The sequence below is a fragment of the Numenius arquata genome, chromosome 13 (assembly GCF_964106895.1).
Source record: "Numenius arquata chromosome 13, bNumArq3.hap1.1, whole genome shotgun sequence".
NCBI lineage: Eukaryota > Metazoa > Chordata > Aves > Charadriiformes > Scolopacidae > Numenius > Numenius arquata.
In genome coordinates, this window is record NC_133588.1 from 13,193,503 (window position 1) to 13,217,175 (window position 23,673).

The following is a 23,673-nucleotide window of genomic DNA, read 5'->3' on the forward strand; positions in this document are numbered from 1 at the left end:
AACAGATTCTGCAGCAGAGAAGATACTTCACTCAGGGTACAGGAAGAAGACGTGAATAATAACCAATACAGAACAGTCATTTCAAAATCTGGTTTCTTTCCTATTGGGAACTCCCAATTCCTCTCAGATGTCAAATTCCAAGCAAAACCAATGTCTTGCCAGCACCGGCTCCGGGGTAATTCCCACCACGGGCAACCCTGTGTTGGGAAACCCTGGAAGCTCCGGCCCCCCGGCAGCCCCCTGGCACCCTGCCCCAGTAGCCCCAGCTTCGGGGCACCGTGCCCAGTGAGCAGCCGGGAGCCGAGGTTTTCCCTGCAACTCGCCAAAATCAAAGCAAGCTTTGGACAAAAAAAAATGTTTTGGAGCTGGTGGAATGTCACCAAAATCAAGAACAAGTGTCTCAGTCGCAATTTTCAGATCAGAAAATATTAATAAAATTTGCCAATCAATGAAAAAATAACTATTCACGTGGATATCCAAAACAACTGACAAAATGCCATCTAATTTTCTCAGCATCAGGACTGTGGTAGATATAAAGTTAAAGCTGCCTAGGAATTGAAGAAACAGGAAATCATCCATCTGAAAATCACCCACCTTTGAGCAGGGAGAAGAGAACCACCCTGAACGCACATCCTCACTCCAGCCATGGGGCCAGACGCTCCTCCATCCTGCTGGAGCCCCGACACGGGAACAGCATCACCAGGAGTCATTCACAGGCAGGAAAGTCCCAAGTTCTCCACCATGAGATGAGAGCGCAGAAATGCCAGAGGGGAAACCAGGAGGGCTTTCCTCAGCAGGTTCTACTGCTCCTCCAGCACCCAGGTCTGCCACAGGGATTCTGTTTCCATGCATCCACGATGCCCAGCACAACGCATTCCCAGAAACCACAGCCCTGACTTAGCCTCGCCTCTAGCTCCTTCCAGGAAGCAGCCGAGAACAACATCCCCATCTTCCGGAAAGCAACCAGTTACTGCCTGACTCGGGGAAAAGACACAAGCTGGTGGTCCACGTCAAGGGGCACCTGCTGAAACCCAAAGCACTGGTACCTCTAAAACTAACACCGCCCATTTTCCTTCCACAGTTTTGTGGAAAACAACCTTTTTTTCCTCTAAATGTCACCTTAAAAAAGTGACCAGTATTTGATCAGAGCGTATGCAGTTTAACCTTTCATTGACAATCCGTCTTAAAATTAGCCCTGTTTCACCGGCAACAATCGTTAACACTTCTCCAATGAAGCACTAAGCACATAACACCACTGTCATCAAATTAAGGATTAAACAATATATAGATTTTTTTATTTGCCATCTTCAGCAGCAGGAAGACAACATGAAACAGATCAAGGAAATATTTTTACCAAACTTTTCAATGCAAATGTAAACTGTCTAAAGAAGGGAATACTTTAGTCAAAGGCAAACAAAATACTGTCTACCTCTAAACAACCGCGCAGGGCTTTCCCGTAGGATACAGGAGGGATCCAATTCCCTGTTCTGGCCGAGGGAGTTCATCCCTGGGACCCCCCCTCCTAGCTGTCAGGAGGAAGCTGGGCTGGGCTGATGCTCCTTCCCCTTCCCTCTCCCCTCCAAGTTCAGTTCCATCTCAAAGACAAACGGGAGCAGCATTTGTGAAGTTTCAAGAAATTGTAAAAGAGAAAAATCATCTGCCCTTTGCCCAGGAAACACTCTCTACACCGTGTAAAAGCGCTACACGGCAATTTTTTCGAGTTTCCGAAGGCAGACTTTACACTTGAGGAAAAACAAAACCCACGCACACACCTTAAACCAACTTTGTGACTTTTATTGATGGGCGACAACTTTATACTTCTAGATATCACTAAACTGTGTACAATTAGGAACTCAACATTATAGGAGAGCAGACAGCAAAATTAAACAAAGCAGACTAAAAGAAATATCAATCTTAATTATTTTGCCCATTTTTTTTTTTAATTTCATGTACACAGAAGCATAAATGCAGTTTGAAATTTCTTAATAGCAATAAAGTTACAATCACCCATCTATATAGACTAACATCTTAACTCCAAATATTTGATCTGCAATGTGTACTTAAGCACTTTCTCATCGCACAATTATTAAAACGTGTCTTCCTATTAGGAACCAGCAACTCTGCGTTTTGTACGTTTGTACATTTTTTTGAAGCACATAGGACCATTTCCATCTCATACACATCGGCTCATATTTTACCACTTATCAAAAACTATCGGGGAAGCAGAGAGCGCTTTTTTTTTTTTTTTTTTTATTTTTTTTTTACTTAAGTAAAGATAAAACATTTTCACAGAAATCTAAAAGTTCTGTTGCTGGTGCAGGGTTTTCTTCTACTACGCAATTAGAAAGTGGGAATCAAATGCAAATCCCTTTTTATTATCTTAGGATTCAGCATTATCTCCGATTGTTATTTTTTTTTTTTTGTATTTTTGTGATTCATCAGACTGAGTCTTTTCAACCAAGTGACTTCATTCTGCAAAGTCAAAAGTCAACACAAACTACGTTGTGCACAAACCCAAGGTAGTTTCCTTTATCACTCTACCCCATAGTTGCAAGGAGGGGGGGGGGGGAAAAAGGGAAAAAAAAAAAAAGAGAAAAAAAAGATTCACTCAGAAGAGCATTTACAGGAGAAAAAAAGTTAGTGATAGTTGGCGTTCTACAAAGCAGGGATCTTGCACACAGAGCGTCAGAGGGAGCAGTTTCACAGCAGGTCGACTCGGCGGTAGTACAGGAGGTAGGCTGTGCGCTCTGCAGACGGCTTCACCACCTGGTACTGGTTGATGACTTTCACTGCCTGGTCGTCAATGCGTAACCAGCCGTTCAGACCGATTTGGAAGACGTCCGTAGTGTAATGGCCACCAGTTGCGCTGTTTCCATGATGATAGACAACTGCAAAGAGAAAATCATGATGCACATATACACTACACGTAGATAAATAGCCACTGAAAAAATAAAGAAAAAACGTGACACATAGCTTTCCTCATTGGGTTTGCAGATGGTTTTCCAGATCTGGACTAAGCAGGAATCCTTAAGTGTTTAGTGCTTGCTTGCTTACATTTGATGCTACGTGTTAGTATATATAATACTATATAATTAGTACATTAGTAATATTTCTCCAGCATACCAATTCTCATGATTCTAAGAGGAGGTTTAAAGTAAATTAAGAGTCAAACACATCAAACTGCATTTTAGAATTCCCTAGAGGATTTTCTGGGAAGGATTTGTCTCACAAAGGCCAATCAGCAACAGCACAGCATGCCCTTCAGAGCGTCCAACAGGTGCTGCCACGCTTAGCAAGAGATTCTGAGCTACACATTCACTCCGCCTGCTGATGACTACAGTATTTTATTGAAACTATTTAAAAAAAATAAAAATTAAGAACTCACGTAAAACTATGTAGTTGTCTAGTATATTAAAAAAAAAAAAAATCAGGCAAGACCTTTCAGACTGCACTGATTACAAATGTCAGCCAGTTATTCCACCTCTGATCATTTTTTTTCTTAACTATAATTTTATTCTGAAAACAGGTTCTATTCTGAAACAGAACAGAAACAATTCTATTCTGAAATGGTACCAATCTACAAGTTTCACGTTTATTAGTTCTTGGTAACCTCCTTAACAAAATCGTGAACTGAACACTCAATTAACTGCTAATCTGCTGCTTCCAAGAGAGGAACAAACTGGCCTCTCCCCAGTTGTCCCCGCGGTCAGAAGCATCCCCGCAGAACAGACGTCTCTCGCCCCTCCTGGTACAAACCAACCTCAAAGCTGGAAGCCGAGCGTTCAGTGCCAGGCAACTGCCTCCAAATGGAGGAGATCTGTTGTGTATCTAATTCTAAGGATGCTGTAAGAAATTGCATTTAACTCCTTCCAGGAGCACGTGAGCCTTAACCATAAACTTCACAAGAACAAATAAAAAACTAAAGGAATTTCTGTTTTTCACACAAGAGCAGAGGTATGTAATTATGAAATTGTTTACACTCTTTCAGACTAGAGTCAGACTTCAAGCTTACTCGGATTTCCTTCACACTTCTATGAAAATAAACATTTTAGAGTAACTTAAGCAAAGCAAGAAGGCAGAATATACTACATCTATACATTTTGGGGAATTTAGGAAATATTTCTTTTACAGTAGCTTAAACTTGAATTATTGATTTTCTAAAATTTATTGTTAGATAATTAGGCAAATCCTGGATGATATCTGAAACTCAATTCTTAAAAAGCTTATTGTAGTAATTTAAAATTCATCTAATAAGCTCAGTTTCTGTGGGTGAGAAGTCCTAGACTGACAGAAGACTGAAGTATTGTACTTTTCCATTGAAGGTGTTAGAAAAACACTTAAAAACACTTAAAAACCACCTTAAAAACACTGTCTAAACTTGTCCCATGAAACCCACTATCAATAAAAAAAAAAAAAAAGTCATTTACACTGCCAGAAACAGTCCTGAATTTCCACAAGAGACAGGTATGTTATTTCTTTCTGTAACTTCAGCGGTCACAAAACCGTATCCAAACCACCAAGTCACATAAGGCCACCAGGACTGGCACAGATTTGGTGACGCAGAAGTTAAGACCTCTGGTTCCGCAGTTTATTACATTCTCCCGACGCCAACACAAATAAGCAGGTGCAAATCGTAAACTGCGGAGGAGTTTTAAACTTCAGGAAATTCACTACTGCCCAGAGCCTGTTTTGTTCAATATTAAAATGTTGCTTCTGAATCCTTACGTGAGCTTCCAATCTGAGCTACCAATTTAGATACTTCGTATACATCGCAGACGCTCTTAAAAACATAGTTTCCTCAAACAAAAATCATCATCTCCTCCAAGTTAAACTTTTCCACCTACAATATGCTATTCATACCCTGCCAGCAATACTCGAGGGTTCGAAGCATTCAAACAGCCATTTCAAAAGACATTTGAAACATTATTCTGAGAATATGTGGTATATTTTAGGCATAGTTATATTACAGCTGCATTTCAGCTTCTGCTGATATTTGACAGAGTGGATCTGTTATGGAACTCTGTTTTTGCACAAGCTTCAAGCTGGATCAGTCATATATATAAAGATATAGCAATGTATGTGTACATGCACATATGCAAGAAATCACTAAATGCAAGAATTTGACACCCACAAGTTAACTCAGTGTAATTTTAAAGAAAATTATTTTATACAATCCAGGAAACTCTAGTGAATTCTAGAATTCTATATGCAGAATTTGTATTTGGAATACAGGGACTAGAGGCATATAGATAAAATACCTGCAAAGAGCCGGTAGGTTCTTTGGCCTTTAAAAATTTTACTTTTCACACCAGGAGACAGTAGCTCTGGAGGAGGAAAAAAAAGTCACAAAGGCAACAGTTAGCAAATTTAGAAATTCAATTCTAAAGGGATCAATTATTTCTAAGAGAAACCGACACTACCATAGTTTAATTCAAATATGTTCTGCAGCCTTTAAAGAATGGTCAAGATTCTGATACTCAGTTTGCTGACACTAACATTTACAGAAAGTTTAAAACTACCACCAAAAGAAATGAAGGGGGGGAGAGGAAAAAGATCAGACTTCATTTCTTTTCCATGCATTCCTGCTGTCAGACAATGACAAAAATACCAGATTCCAAGTCATACTACAGTCAGTTTTGTCAAGGCAAATTGTACTAGTTCTACAAATATCCGTTCTTTAAGGAATTTTTAAAATAAAATATTAAGTAAAATAAAAGCGTACTGTCTGACAAAGTACATATTTCACCTGAGACATGAGTAATCATTATTTTTATTTATTTTTTCCTATTTGAACTACTGGCTGGCTAATGGTCCATTTCTCAGATCAAAACAAAATGCATTTAACTTGGCAAGCTTCAGATGCTGGATTATCTGAAAGCTTTCACACTTTGTAAAATCAGTAAATCTTAAGATATTTGTTTAAAGAAAGAACTTTGTTGTTTAACCTCTGAACTACAGCTTACTTGCCTGCTTTCAGGCTGCATTTTCTATAAAACACCCGTTTCCTTTAATCAGCCACTGTTTATTACAATAATTTGCCGCTTCTCTGAATGAAATCCAAGATAAAATATCTGGCAACAGCCTTGGATAGGGGCGTACCCTTCATGCAACAGGATCACTTCCAATATTAGTCCTCAGCAGCCTATAACCATACTCCTTAAATCTGCAAAAAGCTCTTATTTGGCCAACTCAATGACTATGATGAGCCAAAGCTTTTAAGATCTTTCACCATAACGTTCTTTGCAAAACAGATGCCCAAACTCACATACAGGCACGACTGAACCCAGAAATCCAGACATATTTTATATGAAAAGAAAAAAAAACAAAAAAACAAAAACCAAACCAAAAAATAAACCTCAAACAAAAAAACCCCAAACAAAAACCCCAACCCACAAAAAAGAAAAAACCCCAAGCAAAACACCCCGTACAAGATGTTAATCCAAATTATAAAGTTTTTAGACAACAACGGAGAAGAAATCTTGTGCACAAAGCTGGAAGTAAGGAAGAAAACTGAAACACAAGCAGATATCCCTAAGACAGACACCATTATCTTTTCCCTAAAGAGGGGAAAACTCTGCTCAAAAATCTTTACCTTTACTAATTTCCAGATCAACAGGATACTCAATATTCTTGATAAGCTTCTGACATCCACCGGTTTTCTCATACACAAACCGCTTGAGGTGTAAAACAAGAACAGGAGGGAGTTCTTCTAATGTCACTCTTCGACTGATCTCCACCTAATGCATACATAGGACAAAGATGAAGAAAACCTGTAACTTTCTGTGAACTGCTCCAAAATACTCCTGTAAATGAGGGATAAGTATTTAATTTTAAATACAATAGCAGAAGAAACACAGAATTGTTGTTGTTATTATTATATTAATTTATGATGAACATGGCACTTTATGGCTTAAAGCACACTGGATCTTCAACCAAAGCGTTGTCATAAAGGAGAACTCGGTACTTTTAGTAGAAACTAATGTGTTAGAATGCACACTGATATTTAGGTACTGCAGTACTAAAAACACCTTACTGGAGATCCCCCAGGAACAACAACTCCTAACAGTCCAGTGATCGATAATCCTCAGCAAGCTATTACACTCCAATCAAAGGTTAATAACTCGTAATACACGCTGCTGATTTCAGAGAACTCTGATCTATAGAAGACAACAGCATCACAGCTCAGCACCTAGGACACTTGAAAAACACCTTCTCACAACAGTACCACTAAAATACAGACCTATTCACAGGGGGATAACAACGATTAATGTATTAAGAGATTAGTATGCAACAGTTCGAAAATTATTTTGCATTAACCAGAAGATACTTGTCATTCCAGAAGTCCCTTGAAAAACCAAGCGAGCCGTTACATGGGCTCCTTAAAAAATAAGCAAGCCATCACAATCAGCTCTTACGGAAGAGATCAGTAATTTTTCTTTCTAAAAAAGTATACTGGGTTCTTTCAAAGGTTCTAAAGAAAATTTTAAGAGAAAAAAATTGAGTTATAACCCCAGTTGTTTTCTACTAAATATTGATTTTTCTATAATTATAACCAAACAATCTGCAAAGTTACTGTCTGAAAACCTGGAACTGAACTCAGAATTGCAGAATAAAAATGTTTTGCCTTCCTAGAAATCACGACTCAAAAACATTTCTCAAAATAACTGCTTTAGGTTTTTCTCATTTTTTTATTGTAAATCATCAGCATATTACTTTTCAATACAGGGCCTGGTTCCACTAGAACCTAACTGTGGAATAGAAAATCATGGGGAAAACTATTATCTCTTTCCAAGCTTGAAATGTAAACCCTCTTAGGATGCTGAAGCAAGCAGATTTTGTAGGGTACTTGACTTCCTCATGGATCTGAGCTGATCCAATTTACAAGAAGTAATTCTATGTTTGAAGCAGAAATATTTTCCAAAGGCTGTGTAAAATTTCACCTGCATCTGAAGGGGTCAAAATATGCCTGTGTCCAAAACCCATTAAACCCCTGGCAACAGCAGCAGCTTCACTGAGCACTGAGGAAAGTTTTTTTGCATTTTGTTTGCTTTTAAAACCAGGAAGCCAAACAGGACCCTGTTCTTTTCCATTCAACAAGTAAGTCCCTGCTGGTGCCCACCTCCTCAATTTCCAGGAAATAACATGTAGAATAAGAAGCTAGAAGGCAAACTCTGAAAGTGAAGCTGACAACATGAGGTTCACACAATTCTCCCATGAGCTCATGAGAGGATGCATCTTCCACACATCTTAGGATCTTGGAACAGCTTCTGTTTTTAGGGAGCAAATCCAGAGAGGCTTTACGGAGAGAAAAAAACATGTACTTGATTCTCCCAGACACTACTATCTCGAGATTTTCCTGTATTGTCTTCTAACGCTCAAATCTTTGAGACTCAGAAGTCTTTGAATTCTGAGTTTTGTGCAAAAAGACCTTAACAACGCCCAGCCCAGCAATAGAGGATGCTGAAGAACGTTGCTGCAGTGGTTTAAGCAGTTGCCATTCTCCATCTCACTACCTGCGGACAGTAGCTGGCACATGGGAACAGATGTGAGCACCTCAGCTCCACGGCTCCGTAATTAGCTCAAATCACAGATCAAAACACTTTTGTCTTATGGTGCCAGAATGAAGAGCAGCAGCTGAGGAACAAGCACATGCTCTGCTGTCCTGACTCTGAAGAGGCTCCGGTTTCTGGCAGCAACATCACCAGTTAAGAGTGCCATAACTGTTTAGTGACCATGAGTCAGAGTCACAAGAAAATATTTGTAAGATCCTCACAGAGCAGTTTGAGAATTCCAGGGGATGTGAAGGCTCCTTATAAGAGTATGTGGAGGGTAACATGGAAAAGTAAATGAGGCTAGTTAGTTACTCAGGAGCCTTCCCTTCTAGAAGAAAACATGAGCAGGTCTGCAAATAGGAGTAAGACTGAAAAACAATAAAATCACTTCAGTGAGGTTAAAAATTAAAGTCCTTTAAAAAAAACAAAAAAACAACTATCAACTGTTGAAATAGTCAAGATCTAACAAACTGATCTGCAAGACCAGAAGGAACCAAAACAGTTTTCCTCAAATGCTAGTGAGGATGTGAAATTGAGTCATAAACAGCAAGAAAACACCACTCCATTTTAAACACCTCTTTTCGTTTAGAACATCTAATTATTTTAAACACTGCAGGAAAATCTGACTGATTTTGTTTATATTAAGACACATAAAATCAAAATCAGCTCAAAGTAAGTAAAAAACAAACTTAAAAAAAAAAATCATTCACATATATTTGGAAGATTATTCTTTCCATACCTATTGTTCATGCCCACAACTTGTAAAGAATACAATTCAGATTAAAACAATCAGAAGACAGTAATAATTTTTAATAATACGCTTTTTAGCTTTACCAGTAGTCCTGAGTTCCCCTTCTGTAAAAATGGGAGATTAAATTCTCCTTTGCAATACATTTTGAGAATTACTATCTGCAAAATCCAATGCTTGTTCTAATGTCAATGTATTCAGGGTTTACACTACAATTTTAATAGAAGAACTATTTCAACTTGAATCTCTTTTGAAAAAAAGATCTAAAAGACATTGTGAATGCTTGTATTTCCATTCAGACACTAAAATACAAGCCAGACCAAACCTCCAGCACCTAATTTGAACACCCATTTCTTCCAAACCTCGTAATTGAACACTGGGTTGTCAGTAAAGAAGTTAAAACCAGCTGCAGTAAAAACCAAAAGATGAATGACCAGCAAAAAATTTATGTGGTAAATCACGATGAGCTTGCATTGCAAATGTTTCTTTCACATGGAAAACAACTGGAGAAATAAGTGTTCTCTAACACTTCTACTGACTACGTAAGGCAGAGAAATTTCAGCTCTCCATCTTTAGTTTTCAAAGAGAATGGTCCACCCTTCCTTCATCTAACCGTATTTTCATTTGGAGCATTCAGAAAGCTTAGAGATACAGATATTAATATCAGAGAGAACATCTATGACTCAAGAGATTCTTTCCAGCCTGGCCTACTGAAAGAACTTATGAACAGTGTACACAAAGTTTCCATCTGAGCAATCCACGTACAGCAGAGATGAAGCTCTTTACTACTGCACACCATAAGAAGCAAGGCAATATCTTAGTGGGGAAAAAGTTTAATTTATTACCCTATATCGCAAGTTCTCAAACTGTAATGCCAAAAGCATGTTTTTCTCCCTAGGAAGTATTTTGCTATTGCAATTATTATTGTTTCATATTGTATTATTTGAAAAATAAGATAAAAAAAAATGCAGAGCTGCATGAGAATACAGAATAAAGTGTCCTTGTACTTAAAGTGACAGAGAATCACAGGGCTTGGAGATGTCCAAAGTTCTTCCACTCCATCCCCTCTGAATCAATTGAAACGATTTGTGTAAATCCCGACTGGTGTTTCTCCAAAAGCTGCGAGGACAACTCTACAAGCACCACGGGTAACACCTAGTCTAAGTACTATTCCCATTTACTCTCTGAGTATTGCTAAGAAATATCAGTCTTCTCCTTTCCAGAGCAGCCTTTGACATATTAAGTTTGACATCTGGTTCCATCTATTTGCACATTTTTTCTTCTTGATGCTGAGCTGCTCCTCCCCCTTATTTGTTCCCTTTACATCACCAACTTTCATACTGCCATTCATTGTGATTGCTCTTTTCCAGATATTCTTCAACTGTGAAGAACATTTTTCTTGAACTGATGACCTAAAGCTGAACACGGTATTACTGACCAGTTGGGGGTTTCAGGGCTGTGTACAGCAAACCAGTCAACTATACCGTGCCAAGGACACTGAATGGAGGTGTTACTGGCTACTGAAAGATTTCTGACTATTAATCCAGAGAGGAAGTCAGTGATCATCAGATGTTTTAGTGAGGTTCTAGATGGACTTCTACCAGGCCTACTACCAATGAGTATTTTCGGTTTTGATTTGCAAGTGAAATGTGTAAATCAAAACCCATCAAGGACAGACACACATTAACCACACAAGTGTTCTGCTACAAGAGTTTTCTTCCTAAAGCTGAGCGTGCTTTCAAATGATACTCTGAAGGGCTGCTCCTTTACAAAGAACATCTGGCAATCCCCAGGAGTCAGTCTGTTAAGATCAGCTAAAAGCTATTTTACTCATACTGCTACGTATTATTACCACAGTTCACCCTGTTAATTTAACATACACTACAGTAAAATGTCTAACCAATTACTACACCAACTCAGAAAACATACCTATTTACAGGCATGATTTTGTTTGAGAATTAGTTCTCTTCCTTTCAGTGCACGTGTTTAAGTGCAATAAGTTTTTTTAATACGTTTTACTGCTGCAGGACAATGTGAAAAGGTTAGTACCTCTTTTGTTAACATAAGTAATAGTGTTCAAGTAACTATCTGTAAAGCAAGAGCTGCATAAAAACCCTTTTAAAAAGTTTAGTATTTGACTGTAAAAAGAGGTCAACAAAACACACCTCTTGCTTGGTTTTTGTGGTATAACCCTGGACAGACTCTCTCGCCACCAAACTTTCCAGCGCATCCTGAACCGTGCGGATCTTGTCCGACTGGATGTCCAGCTGCAGGGTGAAGAAAGGTTGCAGCGTAGCGGACTCCTTAGAACTCTGCTGGTAAACAACAGATCTACGGAAACAAAAAAGTCAGAATGTAATAAAGCAGAGTAATTTCCAACAATACAGAATCTTCATGTAAGAACAGACTGAAGTCCACTTTAGTAACTCGATTTATAATGAATCCAAAACAACACACACAAATACAAAGGTTAAGCATAAGTTTCAATGACCCGAAACCGCTTTACTGCAATTGACGTGATTTTCACATCCACTTAGAGCATAGTGAATGGGACTATATTTGAATTGTTTTATTTATACAAGGATTCAGACAGTTACTGGATAAGCACCAAAAGTTTCAAGAAAAATACTGGAATTTTTGATAATGCACTCAAAAAGATTTACCTCCAGACTCTTTTCATTTTAAGAGTTTTGAAACGATGTTTTCCAGTCTTCAAAGTGCAAAATACTAGCGCTTATCTAAGTGTATGTTCTACTGAAAAAATTCAACTGACTCCAGATTCCCCAATAAAAATACACAAATTTTTTAGTCACTTCACTAAGACCCATTTCACAATGATTTTAAATTGTTTGCTTAAATCTTGTCATAGGAAATATAAACCATGCTCCATCGAGGACTGGCATTTCCTTTTCCTCCCATCATTTTCTGTGTCCAGACTTTGTCCATGTACTCCTTTGTACATAAATGAGAGTTTTTCCGAAAACTGGCAGGAGTAATGACCTAAGGCATGAGAACATGTTTCCTGGGTTTTTTTAATTTTTATTTTTGTTTGAAGCGTATTCAGTTGCAGCCTTTAAGTAGCCTGGCTTAGCGATCATTGTTTTGTGCGAGGAGAGAGCACACTCCTCAGCCACAACGTCACTGCGCTAAGTGGACTCTTCCTGATTTTCATTTTTCTTAAACTTCACTGAAAACTTAAAACCACGAAATACGGCTCAAGATTTTTTTTTTTTTATTATGCTGAAAGGAGTACTTACATTAAAAAGCCCCAGCTGCTACAAAAATGTGGTTTTATATAGCCAAAGAAATAATTTATTTATTCTATTGTTATGCTCATTACAGTACCCTTGAAAGTAGTGAAGTAATTAACACGGCTCTGATCCATGCAGCCACGCTGAAATTTAATCATATACGAGATGTTAACATTCAAGTTTAATGCCTGCCCTGTAAACCCCTATCAAAAGAGCCCCTTTGACTCAGGCAAAGCCCTGAAGCACCAAGAGAAAGCCAATGCATCTTTATATTGGCAAATATATATCCTTGAGAGGAAAAAGAGCATATGAAAAACAGTAGCATCTTTATTTCAGTTTAACACTTCCTCCTTGGCTAAATTTAAGGACAAAACCCTCAACACATGGCAAGCGCAGTGTTTCAACAAACAAACCCTTCACTGTGTAACTCTTGCTGCTTTTGGATACGCTTCCCAAACCCTTTTTAACCTAAGCATTATTTAGTGCAATAATCAACAGAAAAAAGCTAACAACTCTGTTTTCAAACCCATGTATTAAAGACTTTAATTAATACAGATAATATTACCTTTTCAGAATATTAAGGAATTGATTTTTTTTAATTATTAGAAATTAAATTGTAACATTTCTTCAAAACATTGTCTTCTAAGACATATGCAGAAATTGATTTTATAGCAAAGCTTTTCCTGGACTATGATTTTCTATAACAAAATAATTTATTAGAATAATTACAAATTCCGATCTGTTGAGGGAAAATGCATCATTTGCAATAACTAATTACTCTTGGGTACGGCAAGAACTCTACAGCAAGGATTTTTCAGGAAAACAGGCACTGCCCATTGCTACCCTGCTTAAACTACAACAAAGTAATTGATGCATTTTCTTTTAAAATAACAGTGCATTTGAAGGGAAAAGTTGGTACTACTTACGGAAACATTTAGCAGACTTCTAACTGGCTTGTGAGCGAGATTGCATAACAAATATTTGACATTCACACAAACTGAAAGTCAAAAGGGACTCTTGCACATGAACAAACCAGATAGAACTGTACATCTTCGTACTTACACATTTAATTCTCACATTGCTTAGGGAAGACTCTGGGTTTGGGGTTTTTTTTAAGCAATTATGCCTAAATAGGCATTTAACAGACAAAGCCTCGAGAGGAAAGCCTAAAGTTTCCCAAGCCAAAAGATGCCAATTCAAACCATGTTTTCCTAGCTGCTTTCCATTCGATTTTTCCAATTTCTGATGCTTTCATTTACAGGACTTCTGGCAATTCTGTATTCAATCCTTCCTATCTCCACCCTCGGCCTCAGCGGATGAAGCTTTCCAACATCACAACATGGGATACTGTTTCTGCGGCAAATTGTGTGACCTAGTTTGGAGGCTAAATAAAATGGGTGTGGTGGCAGCAGACAAGGGATGTCGGATGGGACCCTGTGGTTCTGTTGCTCAGTGCAAGTTTTTGCCTTTTTTCAGTATTACCTGTGCTTTATGTCATTTTCTGTGGGCTTCTACAGAAGGCAGCATTCTCTTAGTATTCTTAATTTAAAAACTAATGGAATCATGTAGAGATCTAAACAATTCCGACCGTGATAAATATACTAAAGGTATTAACAATGCCTTGGGTATGTGAACATACCATCAACGCGGAATTTCATCAATACATACAAACATCCGTCTGCCAATTTCTATGGAAAATACCATTTTATTTGCCAGTTGTCTGACTCAAATCCCAGAAGAATAATTTCAGTGCATTTCACGGGCAGAAGGCACTAGCCCACATTATTCACACCTCTAGACTGAATACCTGGCAACACAGGGAGTCAAACACCAGCAATTAAGTGTCTGTCTCCAATTTAAAAATAATCCTTCAAGTCTAGCATTTTTGTTTTGGAATATGTTTTTAGCAAGTGTTTACCTTCCTTTCATTTTAAATTATACATTTCTCCAAACAGGTCATGAGGCTCCCTTTCCAAAAAATATTCTTCCAGTATCTACTTTCTGCCTTTATCTGGTATCAGACCCGAATATAAGTAACACCCCACATTCCTTTAGTTCCTGTAACATCTTGTAGTAATTTACATCTTTCCAAACTTCTTTCGTCTTTACCATTTTATTTATTAACTGTAACACATATGCCTCCCAAAAGCAGGAAATTTAAGTGTCTAAACAACCAAAAGTTTACAATTTTTCATTATATTTCATTCTCTTACTGACCAGATTTAACTCTTGGCAAATCTCAGTATCCCTTAGTATCCTTATTTACAAAATGAGTCAAGACTCCTCAGAGGTCACAAAAATTAGGTAGCTCTAAAGTTCTTTGGAATACTTAGACATTAATATAAATATACAAAGCATAAATAGTTCAAACTCCCTTATATTCAATTCAGGGCTTTTTTTCTCTGAACAGTCTAGTTTTTAAAGACACTTAAAAAGATTCAGACCCTACAATAATACACTAAGTCACAGATCAAATACTTCATGGTAAAATCTTCATCTCTCCTGGCCTGAACAAACTGTGTAACAGTCTCTTCTAAACAACCATCCAATAATGGTGAAAAATACAGAAAGCAAAGCAGAGGAAAAAGTTAGCTGTAAAAGCAAAGCAGACTACGGTCTCAACAACCATTATAAAAAAGTACTGTACCTTATATGACCACCAAAAATATCAGTAATTGGAGTCTGAACAAAGTCAGCCTGTCGAGTGACTGATGATTTGTTGCGAGGTCCAACTTGCTCCCACTCATCCTCACTGCCTTCCCCTTGGTCATCTTGTTCCTCTTCTTCGTGAAGAGACTGAGCCTCAGGGCCATTGGACACTGAGAGTTCTTGAAGTGAAAAAAAAAAAAAAGCTTTGATTTTTTACAAATAAAACACATATACAGATACAGAATTTGAAAGGAAAAAACACAATACAAGTCATTTTCAGAGAATAAAATGTTTTCACAGATTTGAGAAAGTCAACAAGAACAAATATATTCCAGGCTCATAGCTGGACACATCCATATATTAACAGAATGCAGCTCACTGATGGCTGTATGTAAACAGATGTAGTTTTCTAGCAAAGTTTGATATATTTTTAGTGTTAAATTTATGGGGTAGAAAATTAGAAAGTCAAGTGTTATTCTGGAAACATAATTATGCCATTATTAAATACAACTCCTTTTCTGCACGGATATTTTACAGGGAACCCAAGGCTTAGCAAATATTTTCTTTGCAAGCACCAGAGTCAGGAGGCTATAAACTGCACACAGCTAAATAACAAAATAGGGAATGATCATTTTATAACATAAAAAATTACCCTATTAAAGAAAAATTGGATAACTAGTGATCTTAATTATATACTTGGCTAATACTTGGCTAAGACTGACAGTGTTTTGTTTCATTTTTCATAGGGGACTCAAACATAAAGCCACTGTAAACTAAATTGGCTTTTTAGTCTGCATACAAATTCTAATACTTCTTCCAAATAAAATTTTTCTCCAACTTTGTCAATAAGAATTTTTTAAAAAATTAATATGTTCTGGTTTATATTAGATAAAAATTAGCCATTAGTCTAGAAGTTTCCACTTTTAACCACTGTTGATTAAGATCTTTTTTTGAAGATCAGTGAAAAAACACCCTGATGTATTTTTGCACTTGCATGGAGAGAGCCAAAACCCCAGTAAACAACGGACATTGCAGGTATTATGAACGGCAGACAAACATACCTATGCTTAAGACAAGACTATTCAATTTGAATTAGCCTCAAATAATGCTCGGTTGAGCTCAGTAAAACTGTAATACAGAAATTATTTATTTAAGAGGACCAGGATATTATTATTGTCATCCAGAGTATTTACAGAATGATGGAATTGTCAGAGTTGGAAGGGACCTCTAGAGATCACCTAGTCCAACCCCCCTGCTAAAGCAGGATTGCCCACAGCACATTACTCAGGACTGCATCAAGGCAGGTCCTGAAAATCTCCAGGGAAGGGGACTCCACAACCCCCCTGGGCAGCCTGTTCCAGGGCTCTGGCACCCTCACTGCAAAGAAGTTAAGATAATGCTTTTCCAAACACCCAGTAACACTTCAGATCATTTGTACATCGGAGAGCATGGACTAATTTTATCCTTTGAACAGATTTTTTAATTTATTTTTTAATGTTTTTGAGTCCCCTAAAACATGGCATTCTATCCCTATCTCAACATCTACTCCAAACATTGCTCTGTACTACAGAATCATCACCAAAAAAAGGAGCATATTTGAAAGAAATTAAGTTTTCTACAAAAAAACCAACCAAACACTAACTTTCATTATGTGGAGAGAGAAGTTTCTTCAGGGTCAGCATTTCTTCATGTAGTCCATTGAGGATAAATCCCAAATATTCTTCAGCATCCTCTTGCCTGCCCTGAATAAAATGTTTTGGGTTTTTTTTTTCCATTACATGGCATTTTTCTGTTTTCATTTTAAAAGAAGGTTCATGACATTGAACATCTAGTTTTCTCCTATTGATTTAGCTAATTTACCAACTACTCAGTCTAAGTTGTAAAGTCAAATAATGTTTAAATTCTACTATAACAACCCTTCATTTTTTACCAGTTCAAAAAGAACCTAGACATTAATTGGTAACCTGCCATAAACAGCAAGTACCCACATAAGCTTGACCTGGATACAAGAATTTCTGTATTCTTTTCAATACAAATTCGATTTAATCTGCGAGCTGGTAACTATTTTTTTTTTGCTATTTCTTTTAAAAGCAGTATGGAAAGTTGCTATCAAACCAAGGCCAAATCAAAGCATGGTTTGAACCATTATCTTTTCTTTAAATTGAAACTAAACCTGAAATAGTATTTTGAAGTCTCTGTGGACCTTCAACCACTCCAAGCTGAACCCCAAGCACAAACGGGGAAAAATGAACAAAACCACTCATTTCTTAAAAATAAATCAGTAAGTACCTTCTTTATAAAGAGATGTTCCATTCCATTTGTCATTTTTTCATTATTCTGACATATCAAAACGCTAAACTTATAATTAACATCTTCCTAAAATTTAAGTCCTAAGACAGCCTAGCTTCATTATAATGAACTACCAACTAGCTGATTTTAGTAATATTTAGGCACAGAACCTAATGGCTTTACATTGTTCTAACAACAGTGACTGACTCACAATACAATTACAAATTCAAAGATTTCTAAGCCACACCTTTTCTGACAGACTTGACTTTATAACTGTCAAAAGTCTATAAATGTATGTCGGTTCAAAGGCAGCTCCTGGTCGGATGTCTCTCACAATTTTATCGCCTAAAGCTGCAAGGCAAAGAGAAGTACATATAAAAAATAATATACAGAAGATCGTCCACATTATACCTTAACATTCTCTTCACACATCGCTAGATTTTGGAATCCAAAATTATTTTGTTATTAATAGTTTTACTATCATTTGAGTATCCCAAGCTCAGTATCTGAAAATGTGTCGTTTTTTTTTTAAAACATCTTGCATCACCCTATGTAGACTTACAGATGGTCCAAAGTTAGTATTCTTTTTATAGTCAACACTGAAGATTAACGAGAATATCCACAGCCATCATAAAAGAACAATTCTGGTTCTATTTAAATTTTTGTACTTCTTTTGTATTCAAAGAACACTTCCTTAAATCTTTTATATATTTGTAATTCTAATAATCACTTTTCCTCACTGTAAAAAAAAACAAAATACAAACAAGACACAGTTTGACAGATTTTTCAACCTAATGGCAATACAAGGCCTCAGAAACTATATTTGAAAAACCACACAATACAATAAAATGACCTAGAAGTATAATAAGTTGCATAAGAGAGTAAGATTTGTTTTACAGAAACAAAACTTCAGCAGCAAACCACAGAAATGTCTGAACTGTTTGGAAATCACTAGAACAACCAGCTCCTCGTGATATTTTCTTATAATGTTACATAAACACATTCCTGAAACTGTTTTTTATTTCTGTAAGTTTGTAAGACAACAGATTTGGTTTAGAAATTTAAAAAAAAATGAAACCTACAAGATCATTTATTTGCATTAAAATGTTCTATTCCTCACTACATAACCATCATTGATCGTAAACATGTATTAGCAAGAATCATACAGTTGTAAAGTTTTCCCAGTGCATAGGATGGGGAGGAATTCAAAGCCAGGATAACATGCTTGCAGGCAACCTCTAACTGCTACAGAGACCCATTATGGCCCCATTTTTTTCCGAATGAACGTGAGTATTTAGTATTTAAGGGAGAATGATAGAATTGAGCAAGTTGATAAACCAAACAGCTGGAAATATGTAAGGAAGGAAACGGAGTAAAATACAGTAAATATCAAATGATTTTGTTAGAAAGGGCATGTTCTTAGAAGATATTTTAACAATGAAGCCAACTGTCAATATAAACTATTCATATTGCACTTGAACATCTGGTCTACCAAATGGAAGAAAAAAATGTAAGCTGTGACACCTATGACTTCTTGACATTAATCACCAATAAGAAAAAGCATTAACACTGACAGAAAAACAACAGCAAACTTTTTAAGATATCAAGAAACTCCAAAAGTCCAAAGGGCTGTGAAGGGGATCAAGCACCGGTATTTAAAGGTCTTAAGTCCTTACCCCAAAGCCTTCTTACCATATCTTAAGACTCTTCTCCCCCTATTCCCAACTCACCTTGTTTTGCTTTAGGAGGTACAGGCATATTAGTGAACTCATTCATTAAACGAACACTGAAACAGAACGGAAGGAACAACTACACATGAGCAGCAAGTTAAGACTTAGAAGGACAAATAATAAAATTAAATCATTGTCATTACTGACTGCCAGAAAAAAACCAAACATTGAAGAATATCATCAATGAAGTCTGAGTAAAGTTCAGACATAAAAATTAACCTGATCACTTCTAATGAAACCAAGGTGTTAGGTTTGCTCTTGCAGCTCTCATGGTTCATTTTTGCATATTAAAGACAATTTAAAACCGATACTCCTCAGGCAACAGGAAGTATCTTCCTTAACCAGTCAAGCAATTTTAAAATACCACGTTCATTACAAAACTCATGTATCACCAAAAAAAAAAACAAACACAAAAAAGACTTCTGAATACATATCAACTTTCAACAGTTGCATTAAACAATCCTTTGTTAGATATTTCTGAGTGAGCTTAGTCAGATCACAGATATTTATTTTTTTTTTAAACAAGCTACTTACAAACTGTCTATCATTGGTGTTGAGGTACACGGCCGCTGTGATTTTGAATAAATTGGAATGGACTTCATTAAATGATACATTGGAGGGCAAGCAACCAAGGCTTGCAGGGTCTATGTAGTGGCATTAAGGAAATATTCAGCAAATATAATCTGCATAATAACCAAAAATTCAAATACATTTAAAATTATATGCAAAACAAAGCTAACTCTTTATTATGTAGACCAATCCAGTAACTAAATTGGAAGGTGGATCGACTTTTATTACAACGTTAACTAATAACGTAGAGAAGTCACACTAAAAAAAAACGTATCTTCTAACACGCAGTGATTTCACTGATATTTTAATAACATCAAAAACTTTAATTAGAGGAGAAGGAAACATTTACTCTAGGAGCAGGAGAGGAAAAGAACTTTCCTAGGAAAAGCGTCGTAAAATTAACAATGTAACATGTTTTTGGAAAAGAATGGCAGAAGCCAGCTGACAGACTTCAAGTTAAAGGTGATGATTCACCCCCATAACCAAACCAACCCAACCCGCTGTGATGCGAAGCATTCTGCAGCGTAAAGACAAATTTGGAGCAACCAGTAAAACCAGAGTGTATGCTGGAAGAAAATACTTTAAAAACATCAAAATCCATGCGACATGGTGAGAAAAGCGAACAAAGGAAATCTATTAGAAGACTGGAGGGGCAGGGAAATGACAAAAAAGGCAACAATCTCAACAGCTAGAGAGATATATTCCCTACAGTGTGCAAAAACTGAGTAACAAATTTCCATGTAACATTTTAAGACTGAAAAAAATGGGAGCTAATACATACAATCAGGTGAGTACAGAACTGCTTATGTAAAATAAAAGCTGACATTTAAAGCACAATCACTGGTCTGGAAATAGATTGTTAGGTTCTGCAATGATCACTCTTGAAATTGGTCTTAATATTTTTCACTAACAGTACTAGCAGTTAAAGTACCCTGTCACCTGCAGTGAGCCATTGCTAATACAGGAGTTATATATGAATAACAAATTATTATTAATAAAACTATAATACAGCACTGAAGAAGGAAGATTTGTTACCCAAGATAACAGTTATTTTTGCAGGGGAATACAATTCTAACACGTTAAGAGTGAGCTAATGTTCCATCCCGTTGTAAAAGGATGGTTTTAAACAGTGCATTTACACAGATGATACGATAGCAACAGCCTACTCAGCAGAAAACCAAATGATCCACTCACCAAACTGCCAAAACAAAGCCTAAGAGTTACTTCAAGTACAAAAGAGAAATAACTACTTAAGATGATGCACAGAGCGATGAATAAACATAATTAGAAATTACAAGAAGGTTTTCAGTCATGAGAAAATTAAAGTTCTGAAATATTTTGACAGAGGTAACAGAGACAAACTGTAACAGGATTGTGCAACCAACTGCAGGGGATCCCTGGATACAAGGTTCAATGATCCAAAATACCCCTGGATTTCCAGATGCTACCCTCAAATATTTTAATCACATTAGTAGGATATGGGAAGACAAACACTTTTATAAAATACTTACCAGAATAATCCAGAAAAACTCTGACAGATATAATATACAAATTTTAACTTAAGTGTATTAATTTTTTCCAAGGTAAGGATACAGCATTGATGTAGCACCAGTTTCCTTTGTTGATCAGCCCTCGCGGTTGCAAAGACACTGGTTTATGTATTAGTCTTACATTTTCCAGTATTTCTGCAGAACAAGAAACAGTAAGTTGAGCATCAACAAAATGCACAAGCTAGCCACCAAAACAAGCATCTGTTGACGCAGTACAAAATAATTCGAATCAATTAACAAGATTCTCAGAAGCTTCAGCAAATGATTTTTACTGGATTTAAACACTGCTCGTATTTCAAATCAGACGTATTTCTTCAACCGAAGACATCCTGGAATTTGGGTTAGGAGGATGCTGGTACAAACATTAATTGTAATTTCAAAACCAAGACCACCTATTTGATTTTTGTTTTCCTAAGAACAGATACTTTTATTTATATAGATACATATATAGACATAAAATCCCATTAGCTGTAATCTCTTGCCACCAATTTTATAAAGTTATTTCCCAAATACTTCTGCTTTGGAGAGAGATGAAGTTGATACAGCAGTCTCAGTTTACAAGTTTCAACACACACTATCAACAAAAACATCTTAGTGCAAACAGGACAGATGTTAACATGGTCTTTGGAACAGTATGTTTTATTTACTGGTTTAAGACTTCCCAAACCTAGAAGATAACAGGCTTACACAATATAATGCCTACTGCTTGGTTTCCTGCTTTCAAAAACTTCATGGTTCAAGTTTAAAAACTAGAAACCGCTGCACATAAATAAGTCTGTCTCAGTTATGAAACTGAGAGCAACAGGGGGAGTTTTTCCAGGAAGTCTGACCTGTTATTTAGGTACCTAAATAAAAACTGTTTAAGGAAAATATTGGATCTGGTATATTTTAAATTTACAAAATAAGGATAAGAGGTATACAAGACAGAAAAAAGAATGCAAATAAACATAGCAATTGTCTATCAAGGTGGTTATTTATTTTTATAATAAATGTGAGGCCCTCTAAAGGCCTTATATGCTACACTGCATAAACTTAAGAGTTTGTGCTGTTCACTAGAAGGACTATCTAAACTGACAAAATAACATGACATCGGTGGAAAAGCAGAGGCACGGTGCCATAATTAAGCAGAGGAGAGGCCAGAACTGCAAACAAAAATCCACGTCCTTCTACTTCCAAACTATCTCTTTACCTATAAGATTGTATTTCCTGCTGACATCACCAGTTCTAACCAAGTAAAAACATGTCAAAAACCAGAAAATATTTAAATCAATCCTCTATTACATAAAGAGCCCGAAAACTGAAAGGGCAGACAGCAAAAAGATGATAAAGGGAAGACGTTAGCAGCTAGCAAAAATGCAGATGAAAATCCTTCTGCGAGTATTGAAATATATTTGTTATTAAATTACTAATGCTCAAGTATTTCCAAACATATTGTTAATGCAGCAAAGTTTGAAACATGTTGTGCACACATATAATCTTTCTGTTAATATAACTAAGCACTGTTGAAAATTAGGATAAAAAGAATGAAAAAAGTATTTATTTTAATGTCTATCAATAACTTTTTACCTTAACTGTATTTTTCCCCATTTTTGTATCATACTAAATAGTAATCATATTAGGATCTTTAGCATCCTCTTGTGGTCATAAAACTGCTTCGTAAAGAATGTCTAAAGCAATTACACAGAGTTTTGTTTCTTTCAACATAAAGAATTATTTTTGTGTACAGCAATTACATTTAATACCACATTTTCATCTCGCACCTAACATTTACACAATAACTAGAACTTTTACAAGAGTACTGGAAGAAAATTACACTTGCAACCATGATAAAACTTTCTTAAAATTTCAAAACCTATTATAAAGCACATGTCACTAACCAGAGAGAATTCACATTCCCTTTGGTGGACATTGACATGTGAAAAGTGGCTTTGATTTGAAAACGTAACTAGAATAGCATTATCATGTTTAGAAATTTCTGTTGGTACACAGAAAACATTTTGCTAAAGTTCATTCACCGGGTGCTGTTATTGCAAATACCTGTGAATTCGTTGCTGGGTTGTTTTTTTGGGTGTTTTTTTTGTTTGTTTGTTTTTTAAAAAAAAAAAAAAGGTAATTCCCTAATCAATCAAGAGTATGGTTTTCAAAACTTACTTCTGTTTTTGCTGTTGCACTATTATATCTTCCTCGAGAAGTAATGCCCAAAGACTGGCATTTTCATCGAGTCCTCAACAGCAACAATAGAACTATAGTTATCTTCCATCTTTTCCACGTAAACTGGTATTAATACGCACTAGAAAAAAACCTCTTTGCCTTCTTCAGCTTTAGTAAGGACAT

At 36.5% G+C, this 23,673-nt stretch overlaps 1 protein-coding gene across 2 annotated transcripts in view; it reads right to left on the bottom strand.

The window, feature by feature from the left end:
• Positions 1–1,782: 1,782 nt before the first annotated feature.
• The window catches only part of USP10 (ubiquitin specific peptidase 10), a 55,050-nt gene continuing 33,159 nt past the window's right edge, over positions 1,783–23,673 (bottom strand). For both annotated transcript variants that reach the window (XM_074157851.1, XM_074157850.1), the window contains exons 5-14: positions 21,383–21,474; positions 19,754–19,863; positions 19,220–19,275; positions 17,737–17,840; positions 16,843–16,942; positions 15,199–15,379; positions 11,466–11,631; positions 6,593–6,737; positions 5,259–5,324; positions 1,783–2,888 (exon numbers count right to left, since the gene is read on the bottom strand). In XM_074157851.1, coding sequence (XP_074013952.1) covers positions 2,701–2,888; positions 5,259–5,324; positions 6,593–6,737; positions 11,466–11,631; positions 15,199–15,379; positions 16,843–16,942; positions 17,737–17,840; positions 19,220–19,275; positions 19,754–19,863; positions 21,383–21,474 — 1,208 coding nt within the window. In that variant the 3' untranslated portion in view covers positions 1,783–2,700. The remainder of the gene's footprint in view (positions 2,889–5,258; positions 5,325–6,592; positions 6,738–11,465; positions 11,632–15,198; positions 15,380–16,842; positions 16,943–17,736; positions 17,841–19,219; positions 19,276–19,753; positions 19,864–21,382; positions 21,475–23,673) is intronic.